At 39.5% G+C, this 18810-nt stretch overlaps 1 protein-coding gene across 3 annotated transcripts in view; it reads right to left on the bottom strand.

Annotated features, from left to right (window-relative positions):
- The window catches only part of TENM4 (teneurin transmembrane protein 4), a 590079-nt gene that overhangs the window by 165486 nt on the left and 405783 nt on the right, over positions 1 to 18810 (bottom strand). For 2 of the 3 annotated variants that reach the window (XM_068181704.1, XM_068181706.1), the window contains 3 exons: positions 9438 to 9488; positions 9054 to 9224; positions 4056 to 4270 (listed from right to left, as the gene is read on the bottom strand). In XM_068181704.1, the coding sequence (XP_068037805.1) occupies positions 4056 to 4270; positions 9054 to 9224; positions 9438 to 9488 (437 nt within the window). The remainder of the gene's footprint in view (positions 1 to 4055; positions 4271 to 9053; positions 9225 to 9437; positions 9489 to 18810) is intronic. The other variant, XM_068181707.1, reaches the window with a different exon arrangement.

Here is an 18810-nt window from a genome sequence, read left to right as displayed (position 1 = left end):
GTACTGAAATGTCTTTTTGAGAATATAAAAGCTGCCACACTGCAAAAGTCATTCCTTTTGGGTGTCTATCCAAGTTAGCTTTGCTAGAGACAGAGTTTCAGTTTTGGAAAAATATGACATATATAAATTATAAAAATATACAATCTAAAATATAAAAATACAAGGCAAGTAAAAATTCTAAACACTTGTAATAAAAAATGTAAATTTATGTTTCAACTGTGCTCTGGGGGGCAACAGGCACAGCATCGCCAGCTGGGCAAGGGAGGGGATTGTCCCACTCTGCTCTGCACTGGGGCAGCCTCACCTTGAGTCCTGGGGGCAGTTTTTGGTGCCACAATATAAGAAAAACATTGAGCTCTTAGACAGTGTCCAAAGGAGGGCCAGGAGCATGGTGAAGGCTCTGGAGGGGAAGCTGCATGAGGAGTGGCCGAGGTCATTTGTCTGTTTAGCATGGAGAAGAGGAGACTGCAAGGAGACCTCATTGCAGTGGGCAAGTGCCTCATTGAGGGGAAGTGCAGGGGCAGACACTGATCTCTTACTTCTCTGTGGTGACCAGTGACACGACTTGAGGAAACAGCCTGAAGCCGAGTCAGGAGAGGTTTAGGTATGATATCAGGAAAAGGTTTTTCACTCAGAGTGTGGCTGAACACTGGAACAGGCTCCTCAGGGAAGTGGCCACAGAAGTGTTTGGACAATGCTCTCAGGCACATAGTGTGATTCTTGGGGTCTCCGGTGCAAGGCCAGGAGTTGGAGATGATCCTCATAGGTCACTTCCTACTCAGTATATTCTATGATTCTATGAAAACAACAGAAGGATTTAAGACGATAGTGGTGAGTGGTTGGTTTGAAAGACACTTTGGGACCCAGGTGTCTGTAGCCACTCTGAGCATGAGCTACTGCCTAGGCTGATGCCTCATTGGGTCTCAGTGCGACCATGCCGGACACAGCTGAGCAGGACAGTGACAGAGGGCATCATCATGGTGTCTGAGTGCTGGGAATGTCTCAACAGAGCTTGAGTTTGAATAAGGAACAAGCAAACTGAAGAAGGTAAATCCAGTAAGAGAAAACCCAAAGTATTTCCATATTCATTTTTGAGCATGATGCAACAGCTTGACTCAATTTTAAAAATAGAACTTAAGAAACCATAGGAAAAGTTCACCTCACCAAGCGCTGACCTCTCCATGGTAGCTTGAATTAGTTTTCTAGAATCACTGGACTGCAAGTGAAAAAACACTCCTAGGATGCAACCACTCATTGTAAAGTGGACATCTAAGAAATGTTCTGTGGATTGTGCTTACAAGCATCCACTTCCTGCTATATATTAGATGTAGTTACTTAGAGCTTTGTGAAATGAAAAAATTTCAAGGCACACAGGTACAGTGAGCTGCTGTTGTTCCACTTCAGTCTGGGTTATGCTTACTTGGGGCTTTCTGCCAAAAACAAAAGGTTTTTTTAATAAATATTTGCAAGATACTGCTGCTGCAGATGTTCATGACTTTGCCAAGCTACTAGTTACTAGTTGTAAACATTAACTGAGCCACAAATGGATTGGGTTTTATTGCATTTTAATATATTCAAAGATTTTTAATAGGCAATTAGTTACTGCCAGCAAGGAAATCATTGATAAAATACCATGTTAATCAATTCAAACTGTACAAATAGAAAAATGCCCTCTGCAAGCAGTGACAACCAATCCTTAAAATTTATGATTTATTGAAATATGGCCTAGGTTAAAATGAGTTTAAAAAAGGATTTGATCTACGAATATTAAATCTAATAGACCATAACAAAATTGTGTAACTTATTATTATTTGTTGAGAAGAATGAGAAGAAATGCCTTTTTCTTAATAGTAAACTATTATGGGCTTCTGCATGATCTGTTTCTGAGACTATAGACATTTGGAACTTACATTTTCTTCCTAATCATTAGTGACCACAGTTGTTGGCAACCTAAAATAGAAAACAATTGCCACAGCCAGAGAAAGTTTCCCAAAGAGAATTCGGAATTGTATGTTATTTATCATGGATAGATATGACCTTGAGCATTGTATTGGCTTTGCATGGCAAAGTTTTGGTAGCAGGAGGGGCTGCAGGGGGGGCTGCTTTGAGAAGCTGCTGGAAGCTCTCCCTGTGTCTGACAGAGCCAACGCCAGCTGACACCAACACAGACCCACCACTGGCCAAGGCTGAGCCTCTCAGTGATGGTAGTAATTGTCACCTCCTTGATAACATATTTAAGAAGGCAAAAAGAATATTGCACAGAAGTAATTGCAGCTAATGAAGAGGGGGAGTGAGAATATGTGAGTGGACCAATTATGCAGACACCAAGGTCAGTGCAGAGGGAGCTCTAGGTGCTGGAGCTGAGATTCCCCAGCAGCCTGTGGCGCAGACCATGATGAGGCAGCTGTGGCCCTGCAGCCTGTGGAGCTCCAAAGGGGAGCAGAGATCCACTTGCAAGCCGCCTAATGAGAAGACCCATGCAGGAGCAAGTGGCTGCCTGAAAGAAGGCTGTGACCCCATCCCAAGCCTGTGCTAGAACAGGCTCCTGGCAGAACCTCTAGCCCCATGGACAATGGAGCCCATCTGCTTGCAGGACTTAGTACCTCGTGGGAAACCAATGCCCGCACTCTGTGAAAAAAGTGAGGTTTATGTGTTAAATTTTAGGTTTTTTTACTTAAACAATTGAATAACAGTGTAATATCTTCTGTTTTGTAACAAATTTTAAGAATGATAATAAACAAATAAAATGAATACAGAGTTCTGATCTAAAGTTAGTATTATGCAATCATGATTTGAGTTTTTATTTAACTAACACAGGATTTTAAAGTTATAAATGTTTGAATCTCCCTGTGACAAGAGACTGATTAGAAGAGGGCAGTGACAGCATTACTGTGGCACTGAAATTATGATGTGCTGATCTCACTGAAATATTTTAATTCTGCAGAAAAGTAGGCAGAGAAGCATGAGAGGCAGAGATTTATGACACCTCTTTGACAGAAATAAGTGGGAGGTGTGTTAATATGTACAAAATACCATATTATCCACGGAGATCATAATAAACATATTAGTTTGTTCAAAAACCAAAAAAAGGGTATTTCTATAAATCTCTAGTATTTTCAGCTCATGGTAGAGGGCAAGGGCAAGATACACTAACATAAACCTACTAATTCTTTGATAACCTGCTGATGCAAGTGAGAATAAGATACTTTGCACTGCCAGTGTATGATGCCCTAATGTATTAATCAATCTGGGTAAGAGCAGCTTAGAAGCTGAAACAGAAATGAGAGAAAATAATGTATAAATTACTTACTTAAGGGGATGGCTCTTCAGAGCTTTTCCCACAAAGTGATTTTTGATATGTTTTTTGTCAAGGTGTGTTAAAAAAAGCATCTGCTTTTAGTCCTACAGAATAATAACTGGATCTTGATTTCTGCCTAAGTTGGTAGCTTTCTGTAAAAAACTGGTTTTCTTTTGTTATACACTAATTACTTGGCCCTGAAAAACCTCAGTCTAAGCTGACAGTCAGCATACATCATGGAAAGGGTTGGCCCAAGGCATTCCAGCATGGAAGACAGAAGTGAATGTTGCTCCTGTAAGGGTGACTAACTGGGGTCTCGCTGCCCTTACCATGAGATGGAAAAGACAGTGGCTGAAAGAGAGACAGACCTGAGGTATATGAATCTGCTTAACAGAAGATTCCTTTGGATGCAGTTTGAGTGTGTTGCCTTTGTGCAAAGTACTGGATGGAGAAGGTGGTATCTTCTGCTTGTTTGGAGCAACCAGCTGGTACCCTCAGTGACCAACAACCTCACAAAACCCTTCTCCTCTGGCAGTCTGCTGCCATAGGCAGCTGCCTGCTCTGCCCCTGCCTACAGCCTACCAGATTAACTTGTGTAAATTTTTTCAATTGTCTCTTGATTCTCATTCTCTGGATAAATGATCTTGGGCATCTTGCAAGCATGCAACAAATTCTTGAAAGAAATTGATGAAATAAAACAATACATAAAAACATAAATTTGAGACAACATAATTTAATTGAATTAAGGTCCCATTACCTGTGTGTGTGATGGTGGGAGTCCTTTTCTGCCATAGATGCCAACCAGAGCAGCCTTTCCTAAAGACACATTGAATTTCAGATGCACTGGGTGGTCGATGAACACCTGAGATCGCCAAAAGATACCAGGAGGGATCTTCTGTGTGGCTCGTCTGCCTACATCAATTTCTCCGGAGTCTATAAAACTGTCGTCTGGAAAGAAACTACTGGGCTTTCCTGCCAAAACACAGGAACAAAATTCTTGAATTAGTCTTTAGATCCTGAAAGTAATCTAATCATACTGGTATCTCCGACACTGATCTTGAGAAACAGTCTATTAGTGTCCTGAAGTCTTCAGAGTACTTTGTCTGGCTAATCCATACGATTATGGGGAGAAAACTGGCAGGATTATTTCTGGTTTCAGTAACTGTTTTGTTTGAAAACATGAGCATGGAAGAGCAACCTGGAGAAAAATGGCTTTTTGTTTAAATTGTAACATCAGAGAGTGTGTAATTAAATTCCAAAGAGGAGAATAAATCATCTGACATTATATACTAAATTTATGTATGTTTAGGAATGGAGAAATCATCATTAAATTAGTAAAGAGAAGTGTAGCGAGAATGAGACAGAAGTGCCAGAGTGGAATGGCAGTGTGGAGAACAGCAGCATGAATGATGCCTAAGTGGGGAAAGGAAAATGTTTCTCTATTAAATTAATTCTGGACAGTGGTAACAGGATTTGAAATAGTAAAAAAAAAAAGCCACTGAATAAAAAGGACTGAGATAAACAAAGGAGACCATACCCTGCACTTGAGTAGCATCTAGTAAGAAACATGAGAGGTTTAAACTGGGTTTCAATATAATCTGTAAAGTATGCTATTATTATCCATTTTCTTTCAGAAGACAAATGGAGGCATCTGTTTCTAAAACTACCAGGCTGGAGAGCCTGGGTATTCAATGGGATCAGTACATGCCATAGTGTCCAAGGGAGTCGGCAGGGAGCTTGGCACCCCCAAAAACACACTTGAGGAGTTCCAGGTTGGAAATTTATGCAGTCAAAACTCCCAAAGCAGATGGCTGCTTCAAAAAATCTGGACCCAAAGGAAGACCGGGGAATGAGGGGCAGAATGAAAAATCAAATGCCAGAATGTTCCCTTTTCAGCCTGTGCTATAATCAGTGGCCACAGCTTTGGGTGCAGAGCATAGCGATGATGAAGAAGGCAACTGCCTAGCAAACAGCCTTTATTAAGGACACTTCTAGTGGAAAAGCATGCAGTAGTGTCACATGAAAGATTCTGGTTCTAGTAAGGAGAGCAACATGTCACCAACAAGGACTAGTTATTAATTTTGGAAATTCAAATAAATTTGTTTCTTATCTCTGTGCCATTACAGCACACACTACTCTGTGTTTCACAGAACAAACAATTCTAACAAAATGAGAAGGAAACTTCTGGCTACATACATTCTTTTATAGGAAAATCACATTATGAATTTGTTTTCTTCCAGTATCTACATTTAAGAATGGGGAAAAAAAAAAACCCTTTCCCATCTATCATGAGTTTTTGTCAAATAGTCTCAGCATTTACTTGCCATGTTGAAAAGGTGACAGGTAGAACATTGCATTTTATTGTTTCAAATGACATTTCCTTTAAGATTACATAATGTTAAATACAGTATTGCCTTAAATTTCTCCACATACCATCCGAACACAAACTCTCCAGGAGAAACAGATGTAAATTGTAAGCTGTCTCTGAAAATCAATATAGAAATTATAAGCATATTAACTATTAAGGATGGAGAATTTTTCCTTGCAGAACTTTTGGCTCCAGTAACACTAAACCAGCAACTGCCTCAGGACACTGCTGGAGCAGGACTTGATGGCATGAGCTGTCTTGAGGCACAAGTTTTATGCATACCAGCACAAAAGGTGTACATGCAAAGGCTGCATGTTCACAAAAAAAAAGCTACTCTTAATTTTGTAAGATCTCCATTTATGTTTGCTCATCACTCTCAAATAAATACAGGTGGGAAATCTGCTGATTTTTTATCCTTTTTCATTTCATGTACATATTAAAGGAGATAATAGGAAACAGCTTAGGTAAACGGGCATTCTTTCTGAATCCTTCTGTACTAATAGAGTATAATTGTACAAGGAAAATCAACCAGCTACATTCTGAAGGGAATTACTTTATCAACTGGATTGATAGTATTTATTTTGCATACTAAAATTTTCTTTTCACACTCTCAGGATTATGGGAAACAGTTCCAACATCTTCATGCAAAGTTTCTTATTGCACTATTGTAAGATGAAAAGATTGAGGATTCTATTAAAGAAGAACTAAAGACATCACATGTTTTAGTTCAAATGAAGGATATATTTTTTCTGATTACCACTGACATGTTCTATAGATTCTTAGATATTCAGATGAAAACCTTAAGTATTTGATATGCCCCATGATTGTTCATTAATAAAGACTGTACATGAAAGTGAGTCAGGGAAGGTGAGAATTTAATATGACAGATGTTGCTATGCAAGATAGAGCCTGGAGAAAATGAGCACAGGGTGTATTCTTAGAGAGATCAGCACTTGTTCATGCAAACAAAAATGCTTCTGTGATTACAAAAGACAGTCTCACAGAAATAACTTTCTGTACACACAATTACAAAGTTTATGTCTTCTCTTGGTGGACAGTTGTATGTCTGAGAAGCAGATAGCCTAAGGGCTGTTATGTCATGTTACCAAAGGTTGAAGCTTGTCCTGATACAGAAGTCCAAGGAGAAGCTTTCTTCACCAGCCTGAATTCAGTCCCTGAAATCCCTCTCTGTTTCACTAGTTGCAGCCTAGAATAAGAATAGGCCCTATGGACTGGATACTTCACAAAGAAAGTACAATAAAAAGCCATTTCAGCTTCTAATCAGAAATTGGCTTTTAATCAGAATGCCTGACTCCTTAAAATTAACTTCAGGTCTGAATTCTTAATTGGGCTGTCAATTACTTTGCTCGTTCTGCACATTACCTTGAACTTTTTAGTTACCGTAGTAACTGTTCCTAATTTCTTTATATCAAAATGAACTAATTAATTTCCGACCTTGCTGGATCTCTCTGTATTTCTCACAGGATGGTTCCCTGACCCATCAAAACACTTAAAAACACACAAAGCTCTGACTTCAACCACAGTCAATTACATGCTTAAATGTAAGCATGTGATTAAGTGCTTTGGTAAACAGGGTTGGGCTTGAACAGAGGTAAATGCTGTTCTGGAGCACAGCCACAGATGAGAAGAAATGACTGTTACTGAGAGTTGGCAAGACACTGGAAATGATTCATTCAGATCAGCTCTAAGGATGTTCCTAACACATTCCAGCCTATTTCATTCTGATCCGGAAGACATTCAAATATATTTAAATTATTTTTAAAATAAATTTCAATCACATACATTCTGATTTAGAACAGAAGCCCTGCAGCACTGCTAGTCCAGAATTAGTTACACAGTTACCTGGTAGGGAGAGAGCTGCATTTGAAGGCTGGACAGTATTATTCCTGCTCCAAAGATGTGCTGATGTGTTTTTCAGTCAGGACAAGGTATTTTCCTCTAAAGCCTAGAGATTCCCTAATATCTATACAAAGCACTAACTTGAGGGGTCTTCTCATGACATAACTATGCCATTTCCCAGATTTCTCTTTTAAAAGAGCAGCAATCAAAACTTCTACTCATGTCACTGTAAATGTGGCTAAAATAAAATCAAGTGGAGGTCTTTTCACTTGAATGGCAGTTTTGAATACCTACATTTATTTTCATTTTGACTTTTAAAAGGAAATGGACAGATCAAAGCTAGATGATTCAAAAATGAAACATATGGCAAGTTAGAGGGGAAAAGAAAAGGATCTGTCATAAAGTATTTTTGAGTACAACAGCAGGGCTGTCTGCAGCTTGCTGTACTGTCTAGTAAGGTTTGCTGAGAATAACCTGCTTAGCTGATTTTTCCTTGTAGCAACTTGATGGCAGCCATCAGCCACCAGCAAATGCACTGTTTTAAGAAACATACGTAATTATGGCCTTTATTTGGACTAATAAAGACAGAAAAACTCTTATAGGAAAAACCCACTACAATTAATTTAAATTAAACATGTAAACACAGGCTGTCAGCCAAAGCCTAGGGAACTCTGGAAACTTTTGAGTTCACTGAGTTGCAAGAATGGTAGCATACAGCTTATCTCTTCAAAAAACTTCCACCAAAATAACTATCAAAAATATTCTATTACCTTATTGGAATCTCATCATTATATATAGAAAAGCTTGACACACAAACAAAAAAAGCTTTCTGAAAGTTTGCATTTCTCATTTCTCCAGCTATGTCTGGGGAGGGATAAGACTTTGCAGAGCTTACAAGTACTTTTAGCAGTGGTGCCTCTAAAAAAAGAACACAGTGATGTAAAGCTGCTGAATAAGGCGCTGCTGAATTGAGGACCCATAAGCTGCTTCTAATTTCTGTCAACACCATGATACTTTATGGACACTAGGTCTTTTATCTGGCGACTTTTGCAGAGCTATGCTCAACTCTGGAGTGCCAAAACTTACAGTGTAATAGCTCTCAGTAAGTATTTTGGTCCTCAAAACATTTGTTAAGTGGCAACAAATAGTCAAACTCAAACATTTTTTGTAGTTCTGTAGAGGAAGTTTGATCCAATGCTCCAGGAATCATTTAATTTTCAAGAGACAATGTTTTCCCATGAAAACAGCCACTCAAGGCAGCGTTTTCATGCTGGCCATCTGTAGTCTGTGAGAATGCCTTGAATGCATGGAGAAGGTTTCACACAGTTTTTATTGCATTAGTGGACATCAGAGGGGAATGAAACTTAGAAACATATGGAAACAGGACTGACAACTACTAGCTCTAGACATGAAAAACTGGAAAAGCACCTGCTGATGGCAGCACTGAGGGTAATGGAACATGAGATTGGACGGCTGGAGTTTAGAGGCAGACAGAGGACTCACAACATGGACACACACCAACCATACCTTCACTGGTTCCTTTGCCTTTCCTGTCAGGTAACTCTAACCCTGTGCCCCCCGAAGGATATAAGGAGACGTCCGTTGGCACTGGCCAACTGCTGGCTGTGTCTTCCGTGATCTCATACATCTGCCCTTCCATCGGCTGCAGGTGCCAGTTTAGGCCAAACAGGTGCATGGCTGTGGTGAGCAATGAGAAAAGTCATCTTTTTCTGTTTGGGAGAGTTACAGAACTACAGGGGCACTTTCTCTTTCTAAACCCTCGCTCCAGTGCCTTATCAGTGGTCATTGCTTTAGGACAAGAATGGGATTAATGTAATTAGACAGCCCCTGCTGCTTCTACCATACCAGCACTCTAGGTCTTTCCACCCACTTAAACTCAATTTAGATCACCTGTAACAATCCACTCTGCTTCTTCCAGCAGAACCACTCCTGACTCATGATCTGAGTAATAGGATAACCAGGCATAGTGCTTCACAAAGCTCCCAAGGCTGGGGTGAACACAAATACAAGGAGTATTATTTCTTAACATACCAATAAATCCTAGGGAACTGTACTCCGGTTTGTTTTGCCATATTCACAAGTGTATTGTATAGGTTCTCTTTTTTTTTTTTTTTTTTTTTATCCATGAATTATACACAGAAGCCCTTACACACATCTCTGACAGCTTTTCCTGGTTAAGACCAAGTCAAAACTGAGGCAATTCAAGACCCATCTTGCACACGTGCCTTTGTGCTCTGCATCACAAATGTGAGTTACTATGTCTGAGCATTCCTTTATACAACTCAGCCTCTTCTATTCAGATCAAAGACATATCCTTGAGAGGTGAAAACAAGCAGCACCATTTAGATTTGTGTGATAGCAGGGCAAAGCTCTCTGTAGGTTTCTGGGCCATGCAAAGTCATCCAGGGCACATGTGAGTCTATTTCAAGGCATTACATAAAGACAAGTGAAGTTAAGGAAAAAGACAGCCTACTTAAAAAGCAAACACACGTATGAGGAGTATGGAAATCATATGCTTATACAACTAATACTTGCCCCTTCCAAATATAAAGCAAAAGAATGTGGCTTGTGGCTTACCATATCAGTTCTTCCATCCCCAGCATAAACATTTCATACTCAATCAGTATCCAGCTTAGCTTCAGGCTCTACACAGCTAAATGATCTGATATTTGCTACATTTGGAATTACATTTCTTTTTTAAGGGAAAACCTTGATATTTTACACTATAATTTCTCCAAGAAATTATACAATGGTTCTAACATCACAGCCATTTAGTATATTAAAAAAAAAAAAAAAAAACCAGTAAAGAAACAGAGCATTTCCATGGCCTATAACTCTATTTTTATTCACAAACATATACCTGAGATTGGCAACCATTGTTAGGGACAAGTGGTTAGTTTATTTAAACCTGTGCATCAGAAACAATCTTTACAAGAGGATTGAAAAGTAATCTGAGTAGCTCTCTGAAGACAGCATGTTTAGGCAATTTAGCAAAATATGTGATTTTTTCCACTTCAGTCTCAATTAGGTCACCTATCATTTACCAACATAAACAAGGTTGTCTTTGCACAACTACAACACCACTAAACATGAGTGCAAAATTCTTTTTTTACCATGTAAATGGGGACTGTGTTTGTTAACAATTTTATCCATTAGGAAAGAAAATACGCTTCTGAAACTCCCACACAGCAAGGAAGCACAACAAGGAAGATCTCCTGAGGACCTGTTCAACACTCATTTTTAAACAGGTACATATACCAAGAAGCAATGTTACCAACACTACTGGTAATTTAACCAGGGTACTTTAGGAAGAGGAACAAGTATTTTCATCTAAAAGGGATATATTTACTCAGCAGAGAAACTGTGCAAGGGAGGAAAGGAATTCAGACCATGAACAAGGAATCTGCATCAAGCATTTGGCATCGCTATACTTACATAATATCTTTGTGTTTATACAGCCCTCATAATCAGAGTGCCTGGGCACTTCATAGCTATTAACCTCATCAGGTAGGAATCTGCTTTTTTCTAGTACACAGAAAAGGAAAGGAGAACTACAGCAGATTAAAGGACTAATTCAATTCACTTGTTTGGGCATTAAAATGCAATTGTGTGTTAATTCACTTGCTTACAGGGTTGCAAGCTCTAAGAGGCATTTCATGCAGCTCTCTGCCAGCAGTTTTGTTGTAAGCTCAGTACTGGATGCTATCTTATAATTTCATCCAGGCTGGACATTTCCAAGGACCAGAGTGTCACCCAGATGCCACAGAGCTGTTACAGATCTCAAGGGCTTAGATGCTCTGAGCACACAAGTTCCTATGTTTAACATGGGATATTTGTAATTACATGGATGTTTGTAGTTCCAAGCAGAATGGAAACTGTACTCTTCACTCCTCCAAACTCAGGATTTCCTAGACAGCAGTCAGGCCTAAGTTCTGCTGGCCCTACGTGCTTAACACCAGCTCCATCTCTCAGACATCTTCATGTTAGAATGACCTGCATGAGCTTATAAATGGGCATCTCTGGTTTAGGCAGGAACTGAGCCAGTGGTTTGCTTTCTTTGTAACACCATTTGACTCGCTCTGTCCTTTGGACATCACAACTTAAGAGCCACACAGATTTTTAGGAACACATTGCAAGGCCATTGTTTCCCCAAAAGGCCATTGCTGCTTCTCCTCTCTTTAGGAGGAATTTTTTATTGTAGATCATTATTTACTGCAAGCAAATAAAGGTGAAAAACGCAACATTGCTTTGGGTGCAGTGGGAAAACTATGAATATTTCTTCCAGGCATTAAAATTAATTTAAAATACATGAGAGGAAATGTCTTAACAAGTGATCATCTTGCTTGAGTGTAACGACAGAACTGACACTCTGGAAGATGCTACAGCTTTTCTGCACATTATTCATCCACTTGAGCAAGTGGATCAACCATTCCATGTCATCATTCAATTCTCAATGCTTGAAAAGTGTCTTACAATGTACCAAAATAGAAAATATGACAAAATTATCTGTAACGTAGATACTGTGTTATCACACAGTAGTTAAAAGACTTGCATTGTCCTTTGCTAGTAGATTTTGTCTAAAGCAAAAAGCTTCTTGGGTACATTGATGTCATCATCACACAGATCACAGAATGGTATGGGTTGGAAGGGACCTTAAAGACCATCTACTTTCAACCCCACTAACATGGTCAGGGTCACCTTCCACTAGAACAGATTGCTCAAAGTCCCATTCAACCTGGCCTTGAATACTTCCAGGGATGGGGCATCCACAGCTTCTCTGGGCAACCTGTGCCAGTGCCTCATCAGCCTGATAATAAAAATTCATTATATCTAATCTAAATCTATTCTCTTTTCATTTAACACCATTATGGCCTTTTCCTGTCACTACCAACCTTAGTAAAACATCTCTCTACATCTTTCTTAAAAGCCTCCTTTTAAAGTATTGAAAGGCTGTAAGAAGGTCTCCAGTGATAAGCCATGAGAATGAGAACTATGCACACCATGCACACAAAATTTTGCGCAGAATTATTTGAATAGCATTTTGATTATCAAGTGGCTTAAAAAATTCAGAAAACAGTGTAAAAGCTCAGAGCTACTGCTGTATTCAGGATTTCTGATTTGATGTTTCTAAGCACAAAATAAAAGCCTATAAATATCCCCATTCATGTGGCAAACAGACATCATGCAACTTCTGCTATAGGTAGGCAATAACCACAAAAGTCAATCTGAAACAAGAACAAAGAGTCTGATTTACTTTGGAAACACACTCTCGTAGCAGGTACGTTATGAGGATGTCACCTGAATAAGTTATTTCATTACTATATTCCAAATACCAGCAGTGTCTGATTGGCATCCTGGTGGAAGATTAATTTCTCCACTTGCTCTAACTGACACACTGGTGCTAAAAAGTTAAGTAGTAATAACAGTGGATATTTTGGGTCTTTACATCTCAATGGGATGTGTAAAGCTGTTGTTGCACACAGTTGTGTTTAAAGGTTTTAGGAAGCAGCCTTGTTCTGTGCTAAATTGATGCAAAATTCTTTCTCACAGAAAAACCCAGCAAAGGACCATAAACATGGAAAAGCCCTGTAACCATGGATGAGAGGCATAATCATCTATTTTGAAGTGTTAATGTTCCTAAAAGGAAAGTAAAGCTGTAAAAATAGTTTGAGATTCCTGATGTTCTTAGTCTCTGGGTCAATGGAACCCACTGTGGACATTTTTTCTGGCATTTCCCCCCCCCCTGCTTAGCTAGATACAAGATGCTGCTGACAGAGTAAATGCCCTCCTAAAAATCCCCATGTCCTTCTCCCTCTCCCTGTCCAACACGATGCTCAATAGATTTTCAGGTATTGAAGGCTCCCCATGTATTAAAAGAGCACTCTGCAATTAACAATCATTAAAACGTACACTTTTGTAAAATACCATGTAGCTTTCACTGCCCAGGAAGCTCCATGAGAGGCTCTTTGCAGAAGCTTTGGTTATATTCCCCATGGAGAAGAAAACTCTTGTCTCCCTTCTCCTGGAATGAAAACAATACTTAGGGGAAACCCCCCATGCTCTCTGGGCTGTTTCACCACCACCAGCTTAGATGATATAAAGGCATCTGGGGCCTCTGGCCCATTATGTTCATGTTTTGACTTTAAAGCTTTGACTTGCATGACCTTTCCCCTGTGGCTGAGTGCTAGCAAAAGGTGCCCTGAAACTTGCTGAATGGGTAACAGAATTTTCTGTGGCAGACTAAATCCCCTTATCCTCAGTTCTAAGTCACCTGTGGTTGCCTTCTTGGTGGAAAAAAAAAAATGAAGATCAAACCCCTTCAGGGTTTAAATACTTTGCAGAGTTTGGCATTTCAACCACGTCAGTGTGATATGGCTGTTCTTTTGCTGGACTCAAATTCACTTTAGCAAAGGAAATTTGCTGCAAACATTTTAGCATCATCTGAGTTATTTAATCATGCAAATAAATCAAAATTCATATAGGTGGAACCAAGTATTCAGGATCATGATTCTTCTAATTTTAACATTTTATCTCTTCCTATACTGCATTGTTCCTACTCCATACTTGTGGATGCAATGATCAGCATCAGTAGATGCTGTTAAGCCAAATAAAGAGGAACTTCTTCTTTCCAAGTTTCTTTTGAAGACACTCAGGCTTTTGAGTATCTTTGTGTTATTGCCACTTGCTTATGAGACAGCAAAACACTAAAGTCAAAACAACTTACTCAGCGGAGCAGAGAACAAAGGAAGTGGTACAACATTTAGAATGAAAAAGGACAAACAAAGATAATAATTCACATGGTCAACAAAATGGACATCTCTTAGGACAGGTTGATGGAGCGAAGGAGTTAGCAGAGAGAGGCAGATGATTGTGATAGATCACAGGGAGAAGAAAAGACAAGACATGCTTACTGAAGCATATGAGACCCCCAGAAACCACACCAGTCAGCAAAAAATTGAAAAACAAACTGCTGGCCCTTTATTAGCTTGTTGCTTTGCCCAAAGCAGCAAGCTAAGTGTAATAAATAACCAAACCAATCAATTACAATGTTTGGATTAAGGCTACAGCTGAAGCCACCAGGTGCTTCCATAGTGTTTGTTAAAAGCATTTTCACAGCAGTGCCCAGGCTCTGCTGCTTCCTGCTCCTCTGCCCTCTCAGGGCTAAGTTCTGCAGGTACCACAGCTGGCCTGGTGATTCCTCACCCAAGCAAAGCTGCTACAGAAACAAAGGAAAGAATAAAATAACAACTTTTTTCCAGCTAACAATTGATCTTGCCCTGAACAATGAATAAAGAGTTTCTCAGAATCGAAGTTTAACAAAACGTATTAATGATCCGTACCTGAGCCTGGACTTACAGCAAGGGCAGGGGTAAAGGGCATAAAGGCAAGACAGAAGTCTTTTGGGATTCTCATCTGAAAACCCCAGCCAGCTGCTTTGCACTAAGAATACTCCAGGTTTTGAATCCACATTTTTGTAAGACTATATGCCCATATATGTCAGTATATTTGCTTAAATAACACAGGGGAGGGCACAAGCTTTGGAAAATCGAAGCTTCTCTGCACAGCCACCCCAGCTCAGCTGTACTGGCACTGGGCTCCATCTGGAGAAGTTTGGCTTTGCTACTCCACTGGTTTCTACAAGCACCCCACTGCACTGCTGACAGCTAAGCCTAAACCAACACAAGCCAAAAGGCCGCTCCTGGGAGGGAGAAGGGTTTTCCAAAGCCTCCCTCTGCAGCATGGAGAAAAGGAGAAAATGGAAAAACACTCTGTGAGAAGGAACAAATGAGAAGGACTGATGCCACAATGGACAAGAATAAAAATGAGAAAGGGGAGGGAGGTGAGAAAAATATGGAATGAGAGAAACTGAGAAAAAGAAGGTTAGAATAGAGCAAAGATAAGTTAAACAAAAAATTATATGGGATTTGGAACAGGAAAACCAGCTGAAGCTCGGTGGTTGAGAAGACACATTTCTACAGGTTGTTTCTTTACTCTCCCCTCTTTGTGTGGAAACAAGCTTAAGATATGTGGTGGTTACATATTCCTCTTTAACCTTCATGTTTAGTCAGACCCAATAACATGCTCTCCAAAATGATACCTGAGCTTTGCTTTTTTCTCCTAATTGAGAAAAAGCTGAATCTCATAATGGAATTACTCAGGGTTAATTTTAACTCAAGTAAATGTATTGCTTTCAGTCCTGTCACTGGAAGAAACTTGACTGTAATTATCTGGATAACTGTCTCTACACTGAAATCATGTGATTTTTGTATAAGTGGTAGAATTGACTGTTGCAGAATAAACCATATTTTTGTGACATCCGCTGTTATGAAAAGGAGCCTTTCAGCATGAAATAATCACTGGTTCGTCAGTCTTCAATAAATCAAGGAAATTTAAGAAGAATGCAAACAGTAAAATAAACATTAAAGAAAAAATCAAACTGTTTTTCTCTTACACTGCTGTTCCATTTCAGTGCTGGCCAAGCTTCTGTAGCAGAACACACAACAGTCAAGGGCTGAAGTGGCTCTATGGCCCTACTGGTGTAGGAAGAGGGCAAAAAGCTGGATGCAGCATATACTATCTGCTCTACTTGTATGGGCAAGTCCTGGACTAGACAGATCCAAGCTGGTGTTCATCTAAGAGTATGGGGACACTTTTGAGTGTTTTAGTGAGTTAATACCCAAACAACAGGTTCACAGATCTGGAATTGAGATCTAGTATCCTGACTGAAGATCCCAGTGCTTTGTAATATCACAAATTCACATCATTTACACATACATACCCAGGTCACTCAGCCAGGCACCATGGGGCAAGGAGAGAGGGATTCCTGCAAGGCCACTTCTTGTGTGGACTTTGGCAGATACCTTGTGACCAAAAACTCTGTACAGCACTCTGGGTCATTCCTAGTGTCTGAAATTATTTCCTATACATAAATGCTTTCCATCTGTGGCTTAAAACTCTCACTCAGGAAATGGAAAACCTGACTTCATAAATCATTTTTTACCCAAATGAATGTGAATCTGCACACCAGGACAAGACTGTAGTCATGTGGGAACAGAGAATCCTGCATACCAGGCTCTCCACAACCCAGATGGATTAGAGCTGCTGTGCAGCTAGAAATTTAAAATTAACAGGTCACAAAGGAATGGAGCCCAAAAGGCAGCTTGATTACATGTTGTTTAAGTCAAGACTCTAAGCCTGCAGCTGGGAGGTCCCATGGCTCTGCTTCCTGTCTGTTGATTTATTTGACACAAGACAATAGTAAAGAAAAATAAAAAAAGCACCAGGAGGGACATTTAGGGTAATGCTCACTATTGTAAATTCCCTATTTGCCTCCCCTTCTAACTGCTCAATGATCCACCTTCAATGAGAAAAAAAGGGTTTTCAAGTCTCCTTCACAATTTGGGGCTGAAGACACTTTGTTGGGCTGGGATGAGATTGCTTCATCTAAGAATTGGACAATCTGCATCCACACATCTCAGGGTTAAGGGAGGAAGGATTTTGCTGCTAAAACAGAGAGGTATCTGTGTTGTGTTTGTTTGTGGGACTTTTTTAGGACCTTAAACGTCCTAAAATATGATGTAAGTGCTTTCACAGCCAGCTCGGTACTGACACATGCTATAGGATACATCTAGCAGTTCCTGGGATCCTACCTTGCTGCCTGACTATTGCTTCACTTTTAAACTATGCAAGTACCAAAAGTGGTTCTTTTGGCGATAATTCACGTATTCTCCTTCCCTCAATCAGAATCACCACATGCAAAGGAGGAATACAAATAATAGAGAGCTTCCTACCTTTTAAAAATTTGCCAGCAAGGTGGGAACTACCTTTTGAGGAAACAAAGCATTGTGCTAATCACCTGAAATCCTGCCACAAATGCATTTACTTGCTTTGATTTGACACTAACTAGTTATTCTTTGACCCCTTCTGATTGAAGAAGAGCTGTATCCATGATTTCCACAATAGAAGCAGATGGTCTACCAAATAGTATTAGCTTCTTCTTAGGAGAACACTTTATATTTTAATTTAGTTCCCAATTGGACTTAATAAGGAAGAAGAAAGGCTTCCAGCTGAAGCACCACATTTCTTTGAAACCTGCAAGGAAGTGACTAGAAAGGCATGTTTTAAAATGAAGCAGTTAAACTCAATGTTTGTTCAATGCAAAGAGTCAGCACTTCCTATTCAATGTCTTCCTAATTCCCCCTGAGGATCAAAGTCTTTTGAATGATTGCCTGTCCATTCAAATCATTGATAGATGATCATTGGCCCCTCCAGTGCTACAGTAGCTTGTAATTTCTTGCAGGAAAGGGAAAATGCAGTTTTAAATGGGTATATTTAAATGTTTTTATGCTTTTTTAAAGAAGGATTTTTTTTAAGTGTTAACTTACAGGAAAAATAGACATAAAAGTGGCATGGTTTATCTGAGGAGCTGACTGCCTAAATACCTTTGGTAATTTCCTTTACCATTTACACTCATTTCAAATAGAATAGGAAGTGGAAAGATGGACCTCAGCAGCATTTGGCTGCTATTAGGCAGCCTACTGCAACAAATAAACTTATTTCAGTCCTCAAAGCTCTGGTAAAATTGGTGTTACACATGCTCAGGCCTTTCTCAGTAAAATAATATTTTGCCTTCTAGATATCCTTTCTGGCAGAGACTGTATTAAAATAAATATTATGGAGATATTTCTTCAAGATCAAAGTCAATTATAAGATGGTCCCACTATACCTCTAAATGGAGTTTTAATTTATGTATATAATATTAGAAATAATGGTTTTCCCGTTGGAGTACTCACTTCAATTAGAGAAATGAGGACAGGCAGCTCTACCAGAAGGCCTCCATCCTGCTTAGCATTTACTAAAATTCTGGGCTAGACTGTTGTGGACGGTATAATTTTACAAATGCCCTTTCATTACACACATATAAACTGTAAGGCACTAATTAAAAATGGTGTAATTTACAGAGGTAAATCGACAAGCTCTCACATGCTTCCTTCCCTGTTATCTCAACTAGAGAACTTTCAAAAAACTTACCTTCCAAAAATAATACAATAACTTGTCTGAAGTCTAAAAAACACAGTTTGCTAGGCAGAAGTCATAAAATGTATCTCTCTTCTAAAACCCCAGCACAACAGAGGTGGGATCAGAGTTTAAATCAAAAATCCCAGTTTAAGCATGAAGATCTAAATATTGCTGTAGAATTTGATGTGTGAGCTGATCTCTCAGATGGCTGCCTGCTCATCTGTCCTACTGAACACGAACATGA

This window comes from Anomalospiza imberbis, chromosome 2 (genome assembly GCF_031753505.1).
Source record: "Anomalospiza imberbis isolate Cuckoo-Finch-1a 21T00152 chromosome 2, ASM3175350v1, whole genome shotgun sequence".
In the NCBI taxonomy this organism is placed as follows: Eukaryota; Metazoa; Chordata; class Aves; order Passeriformes; family Viduidae; genus Anomalospiza; species Anomalospiza imberbis.
This window is presented reverse-complemented; position numbering and strand designations above follow the sequence as displayed.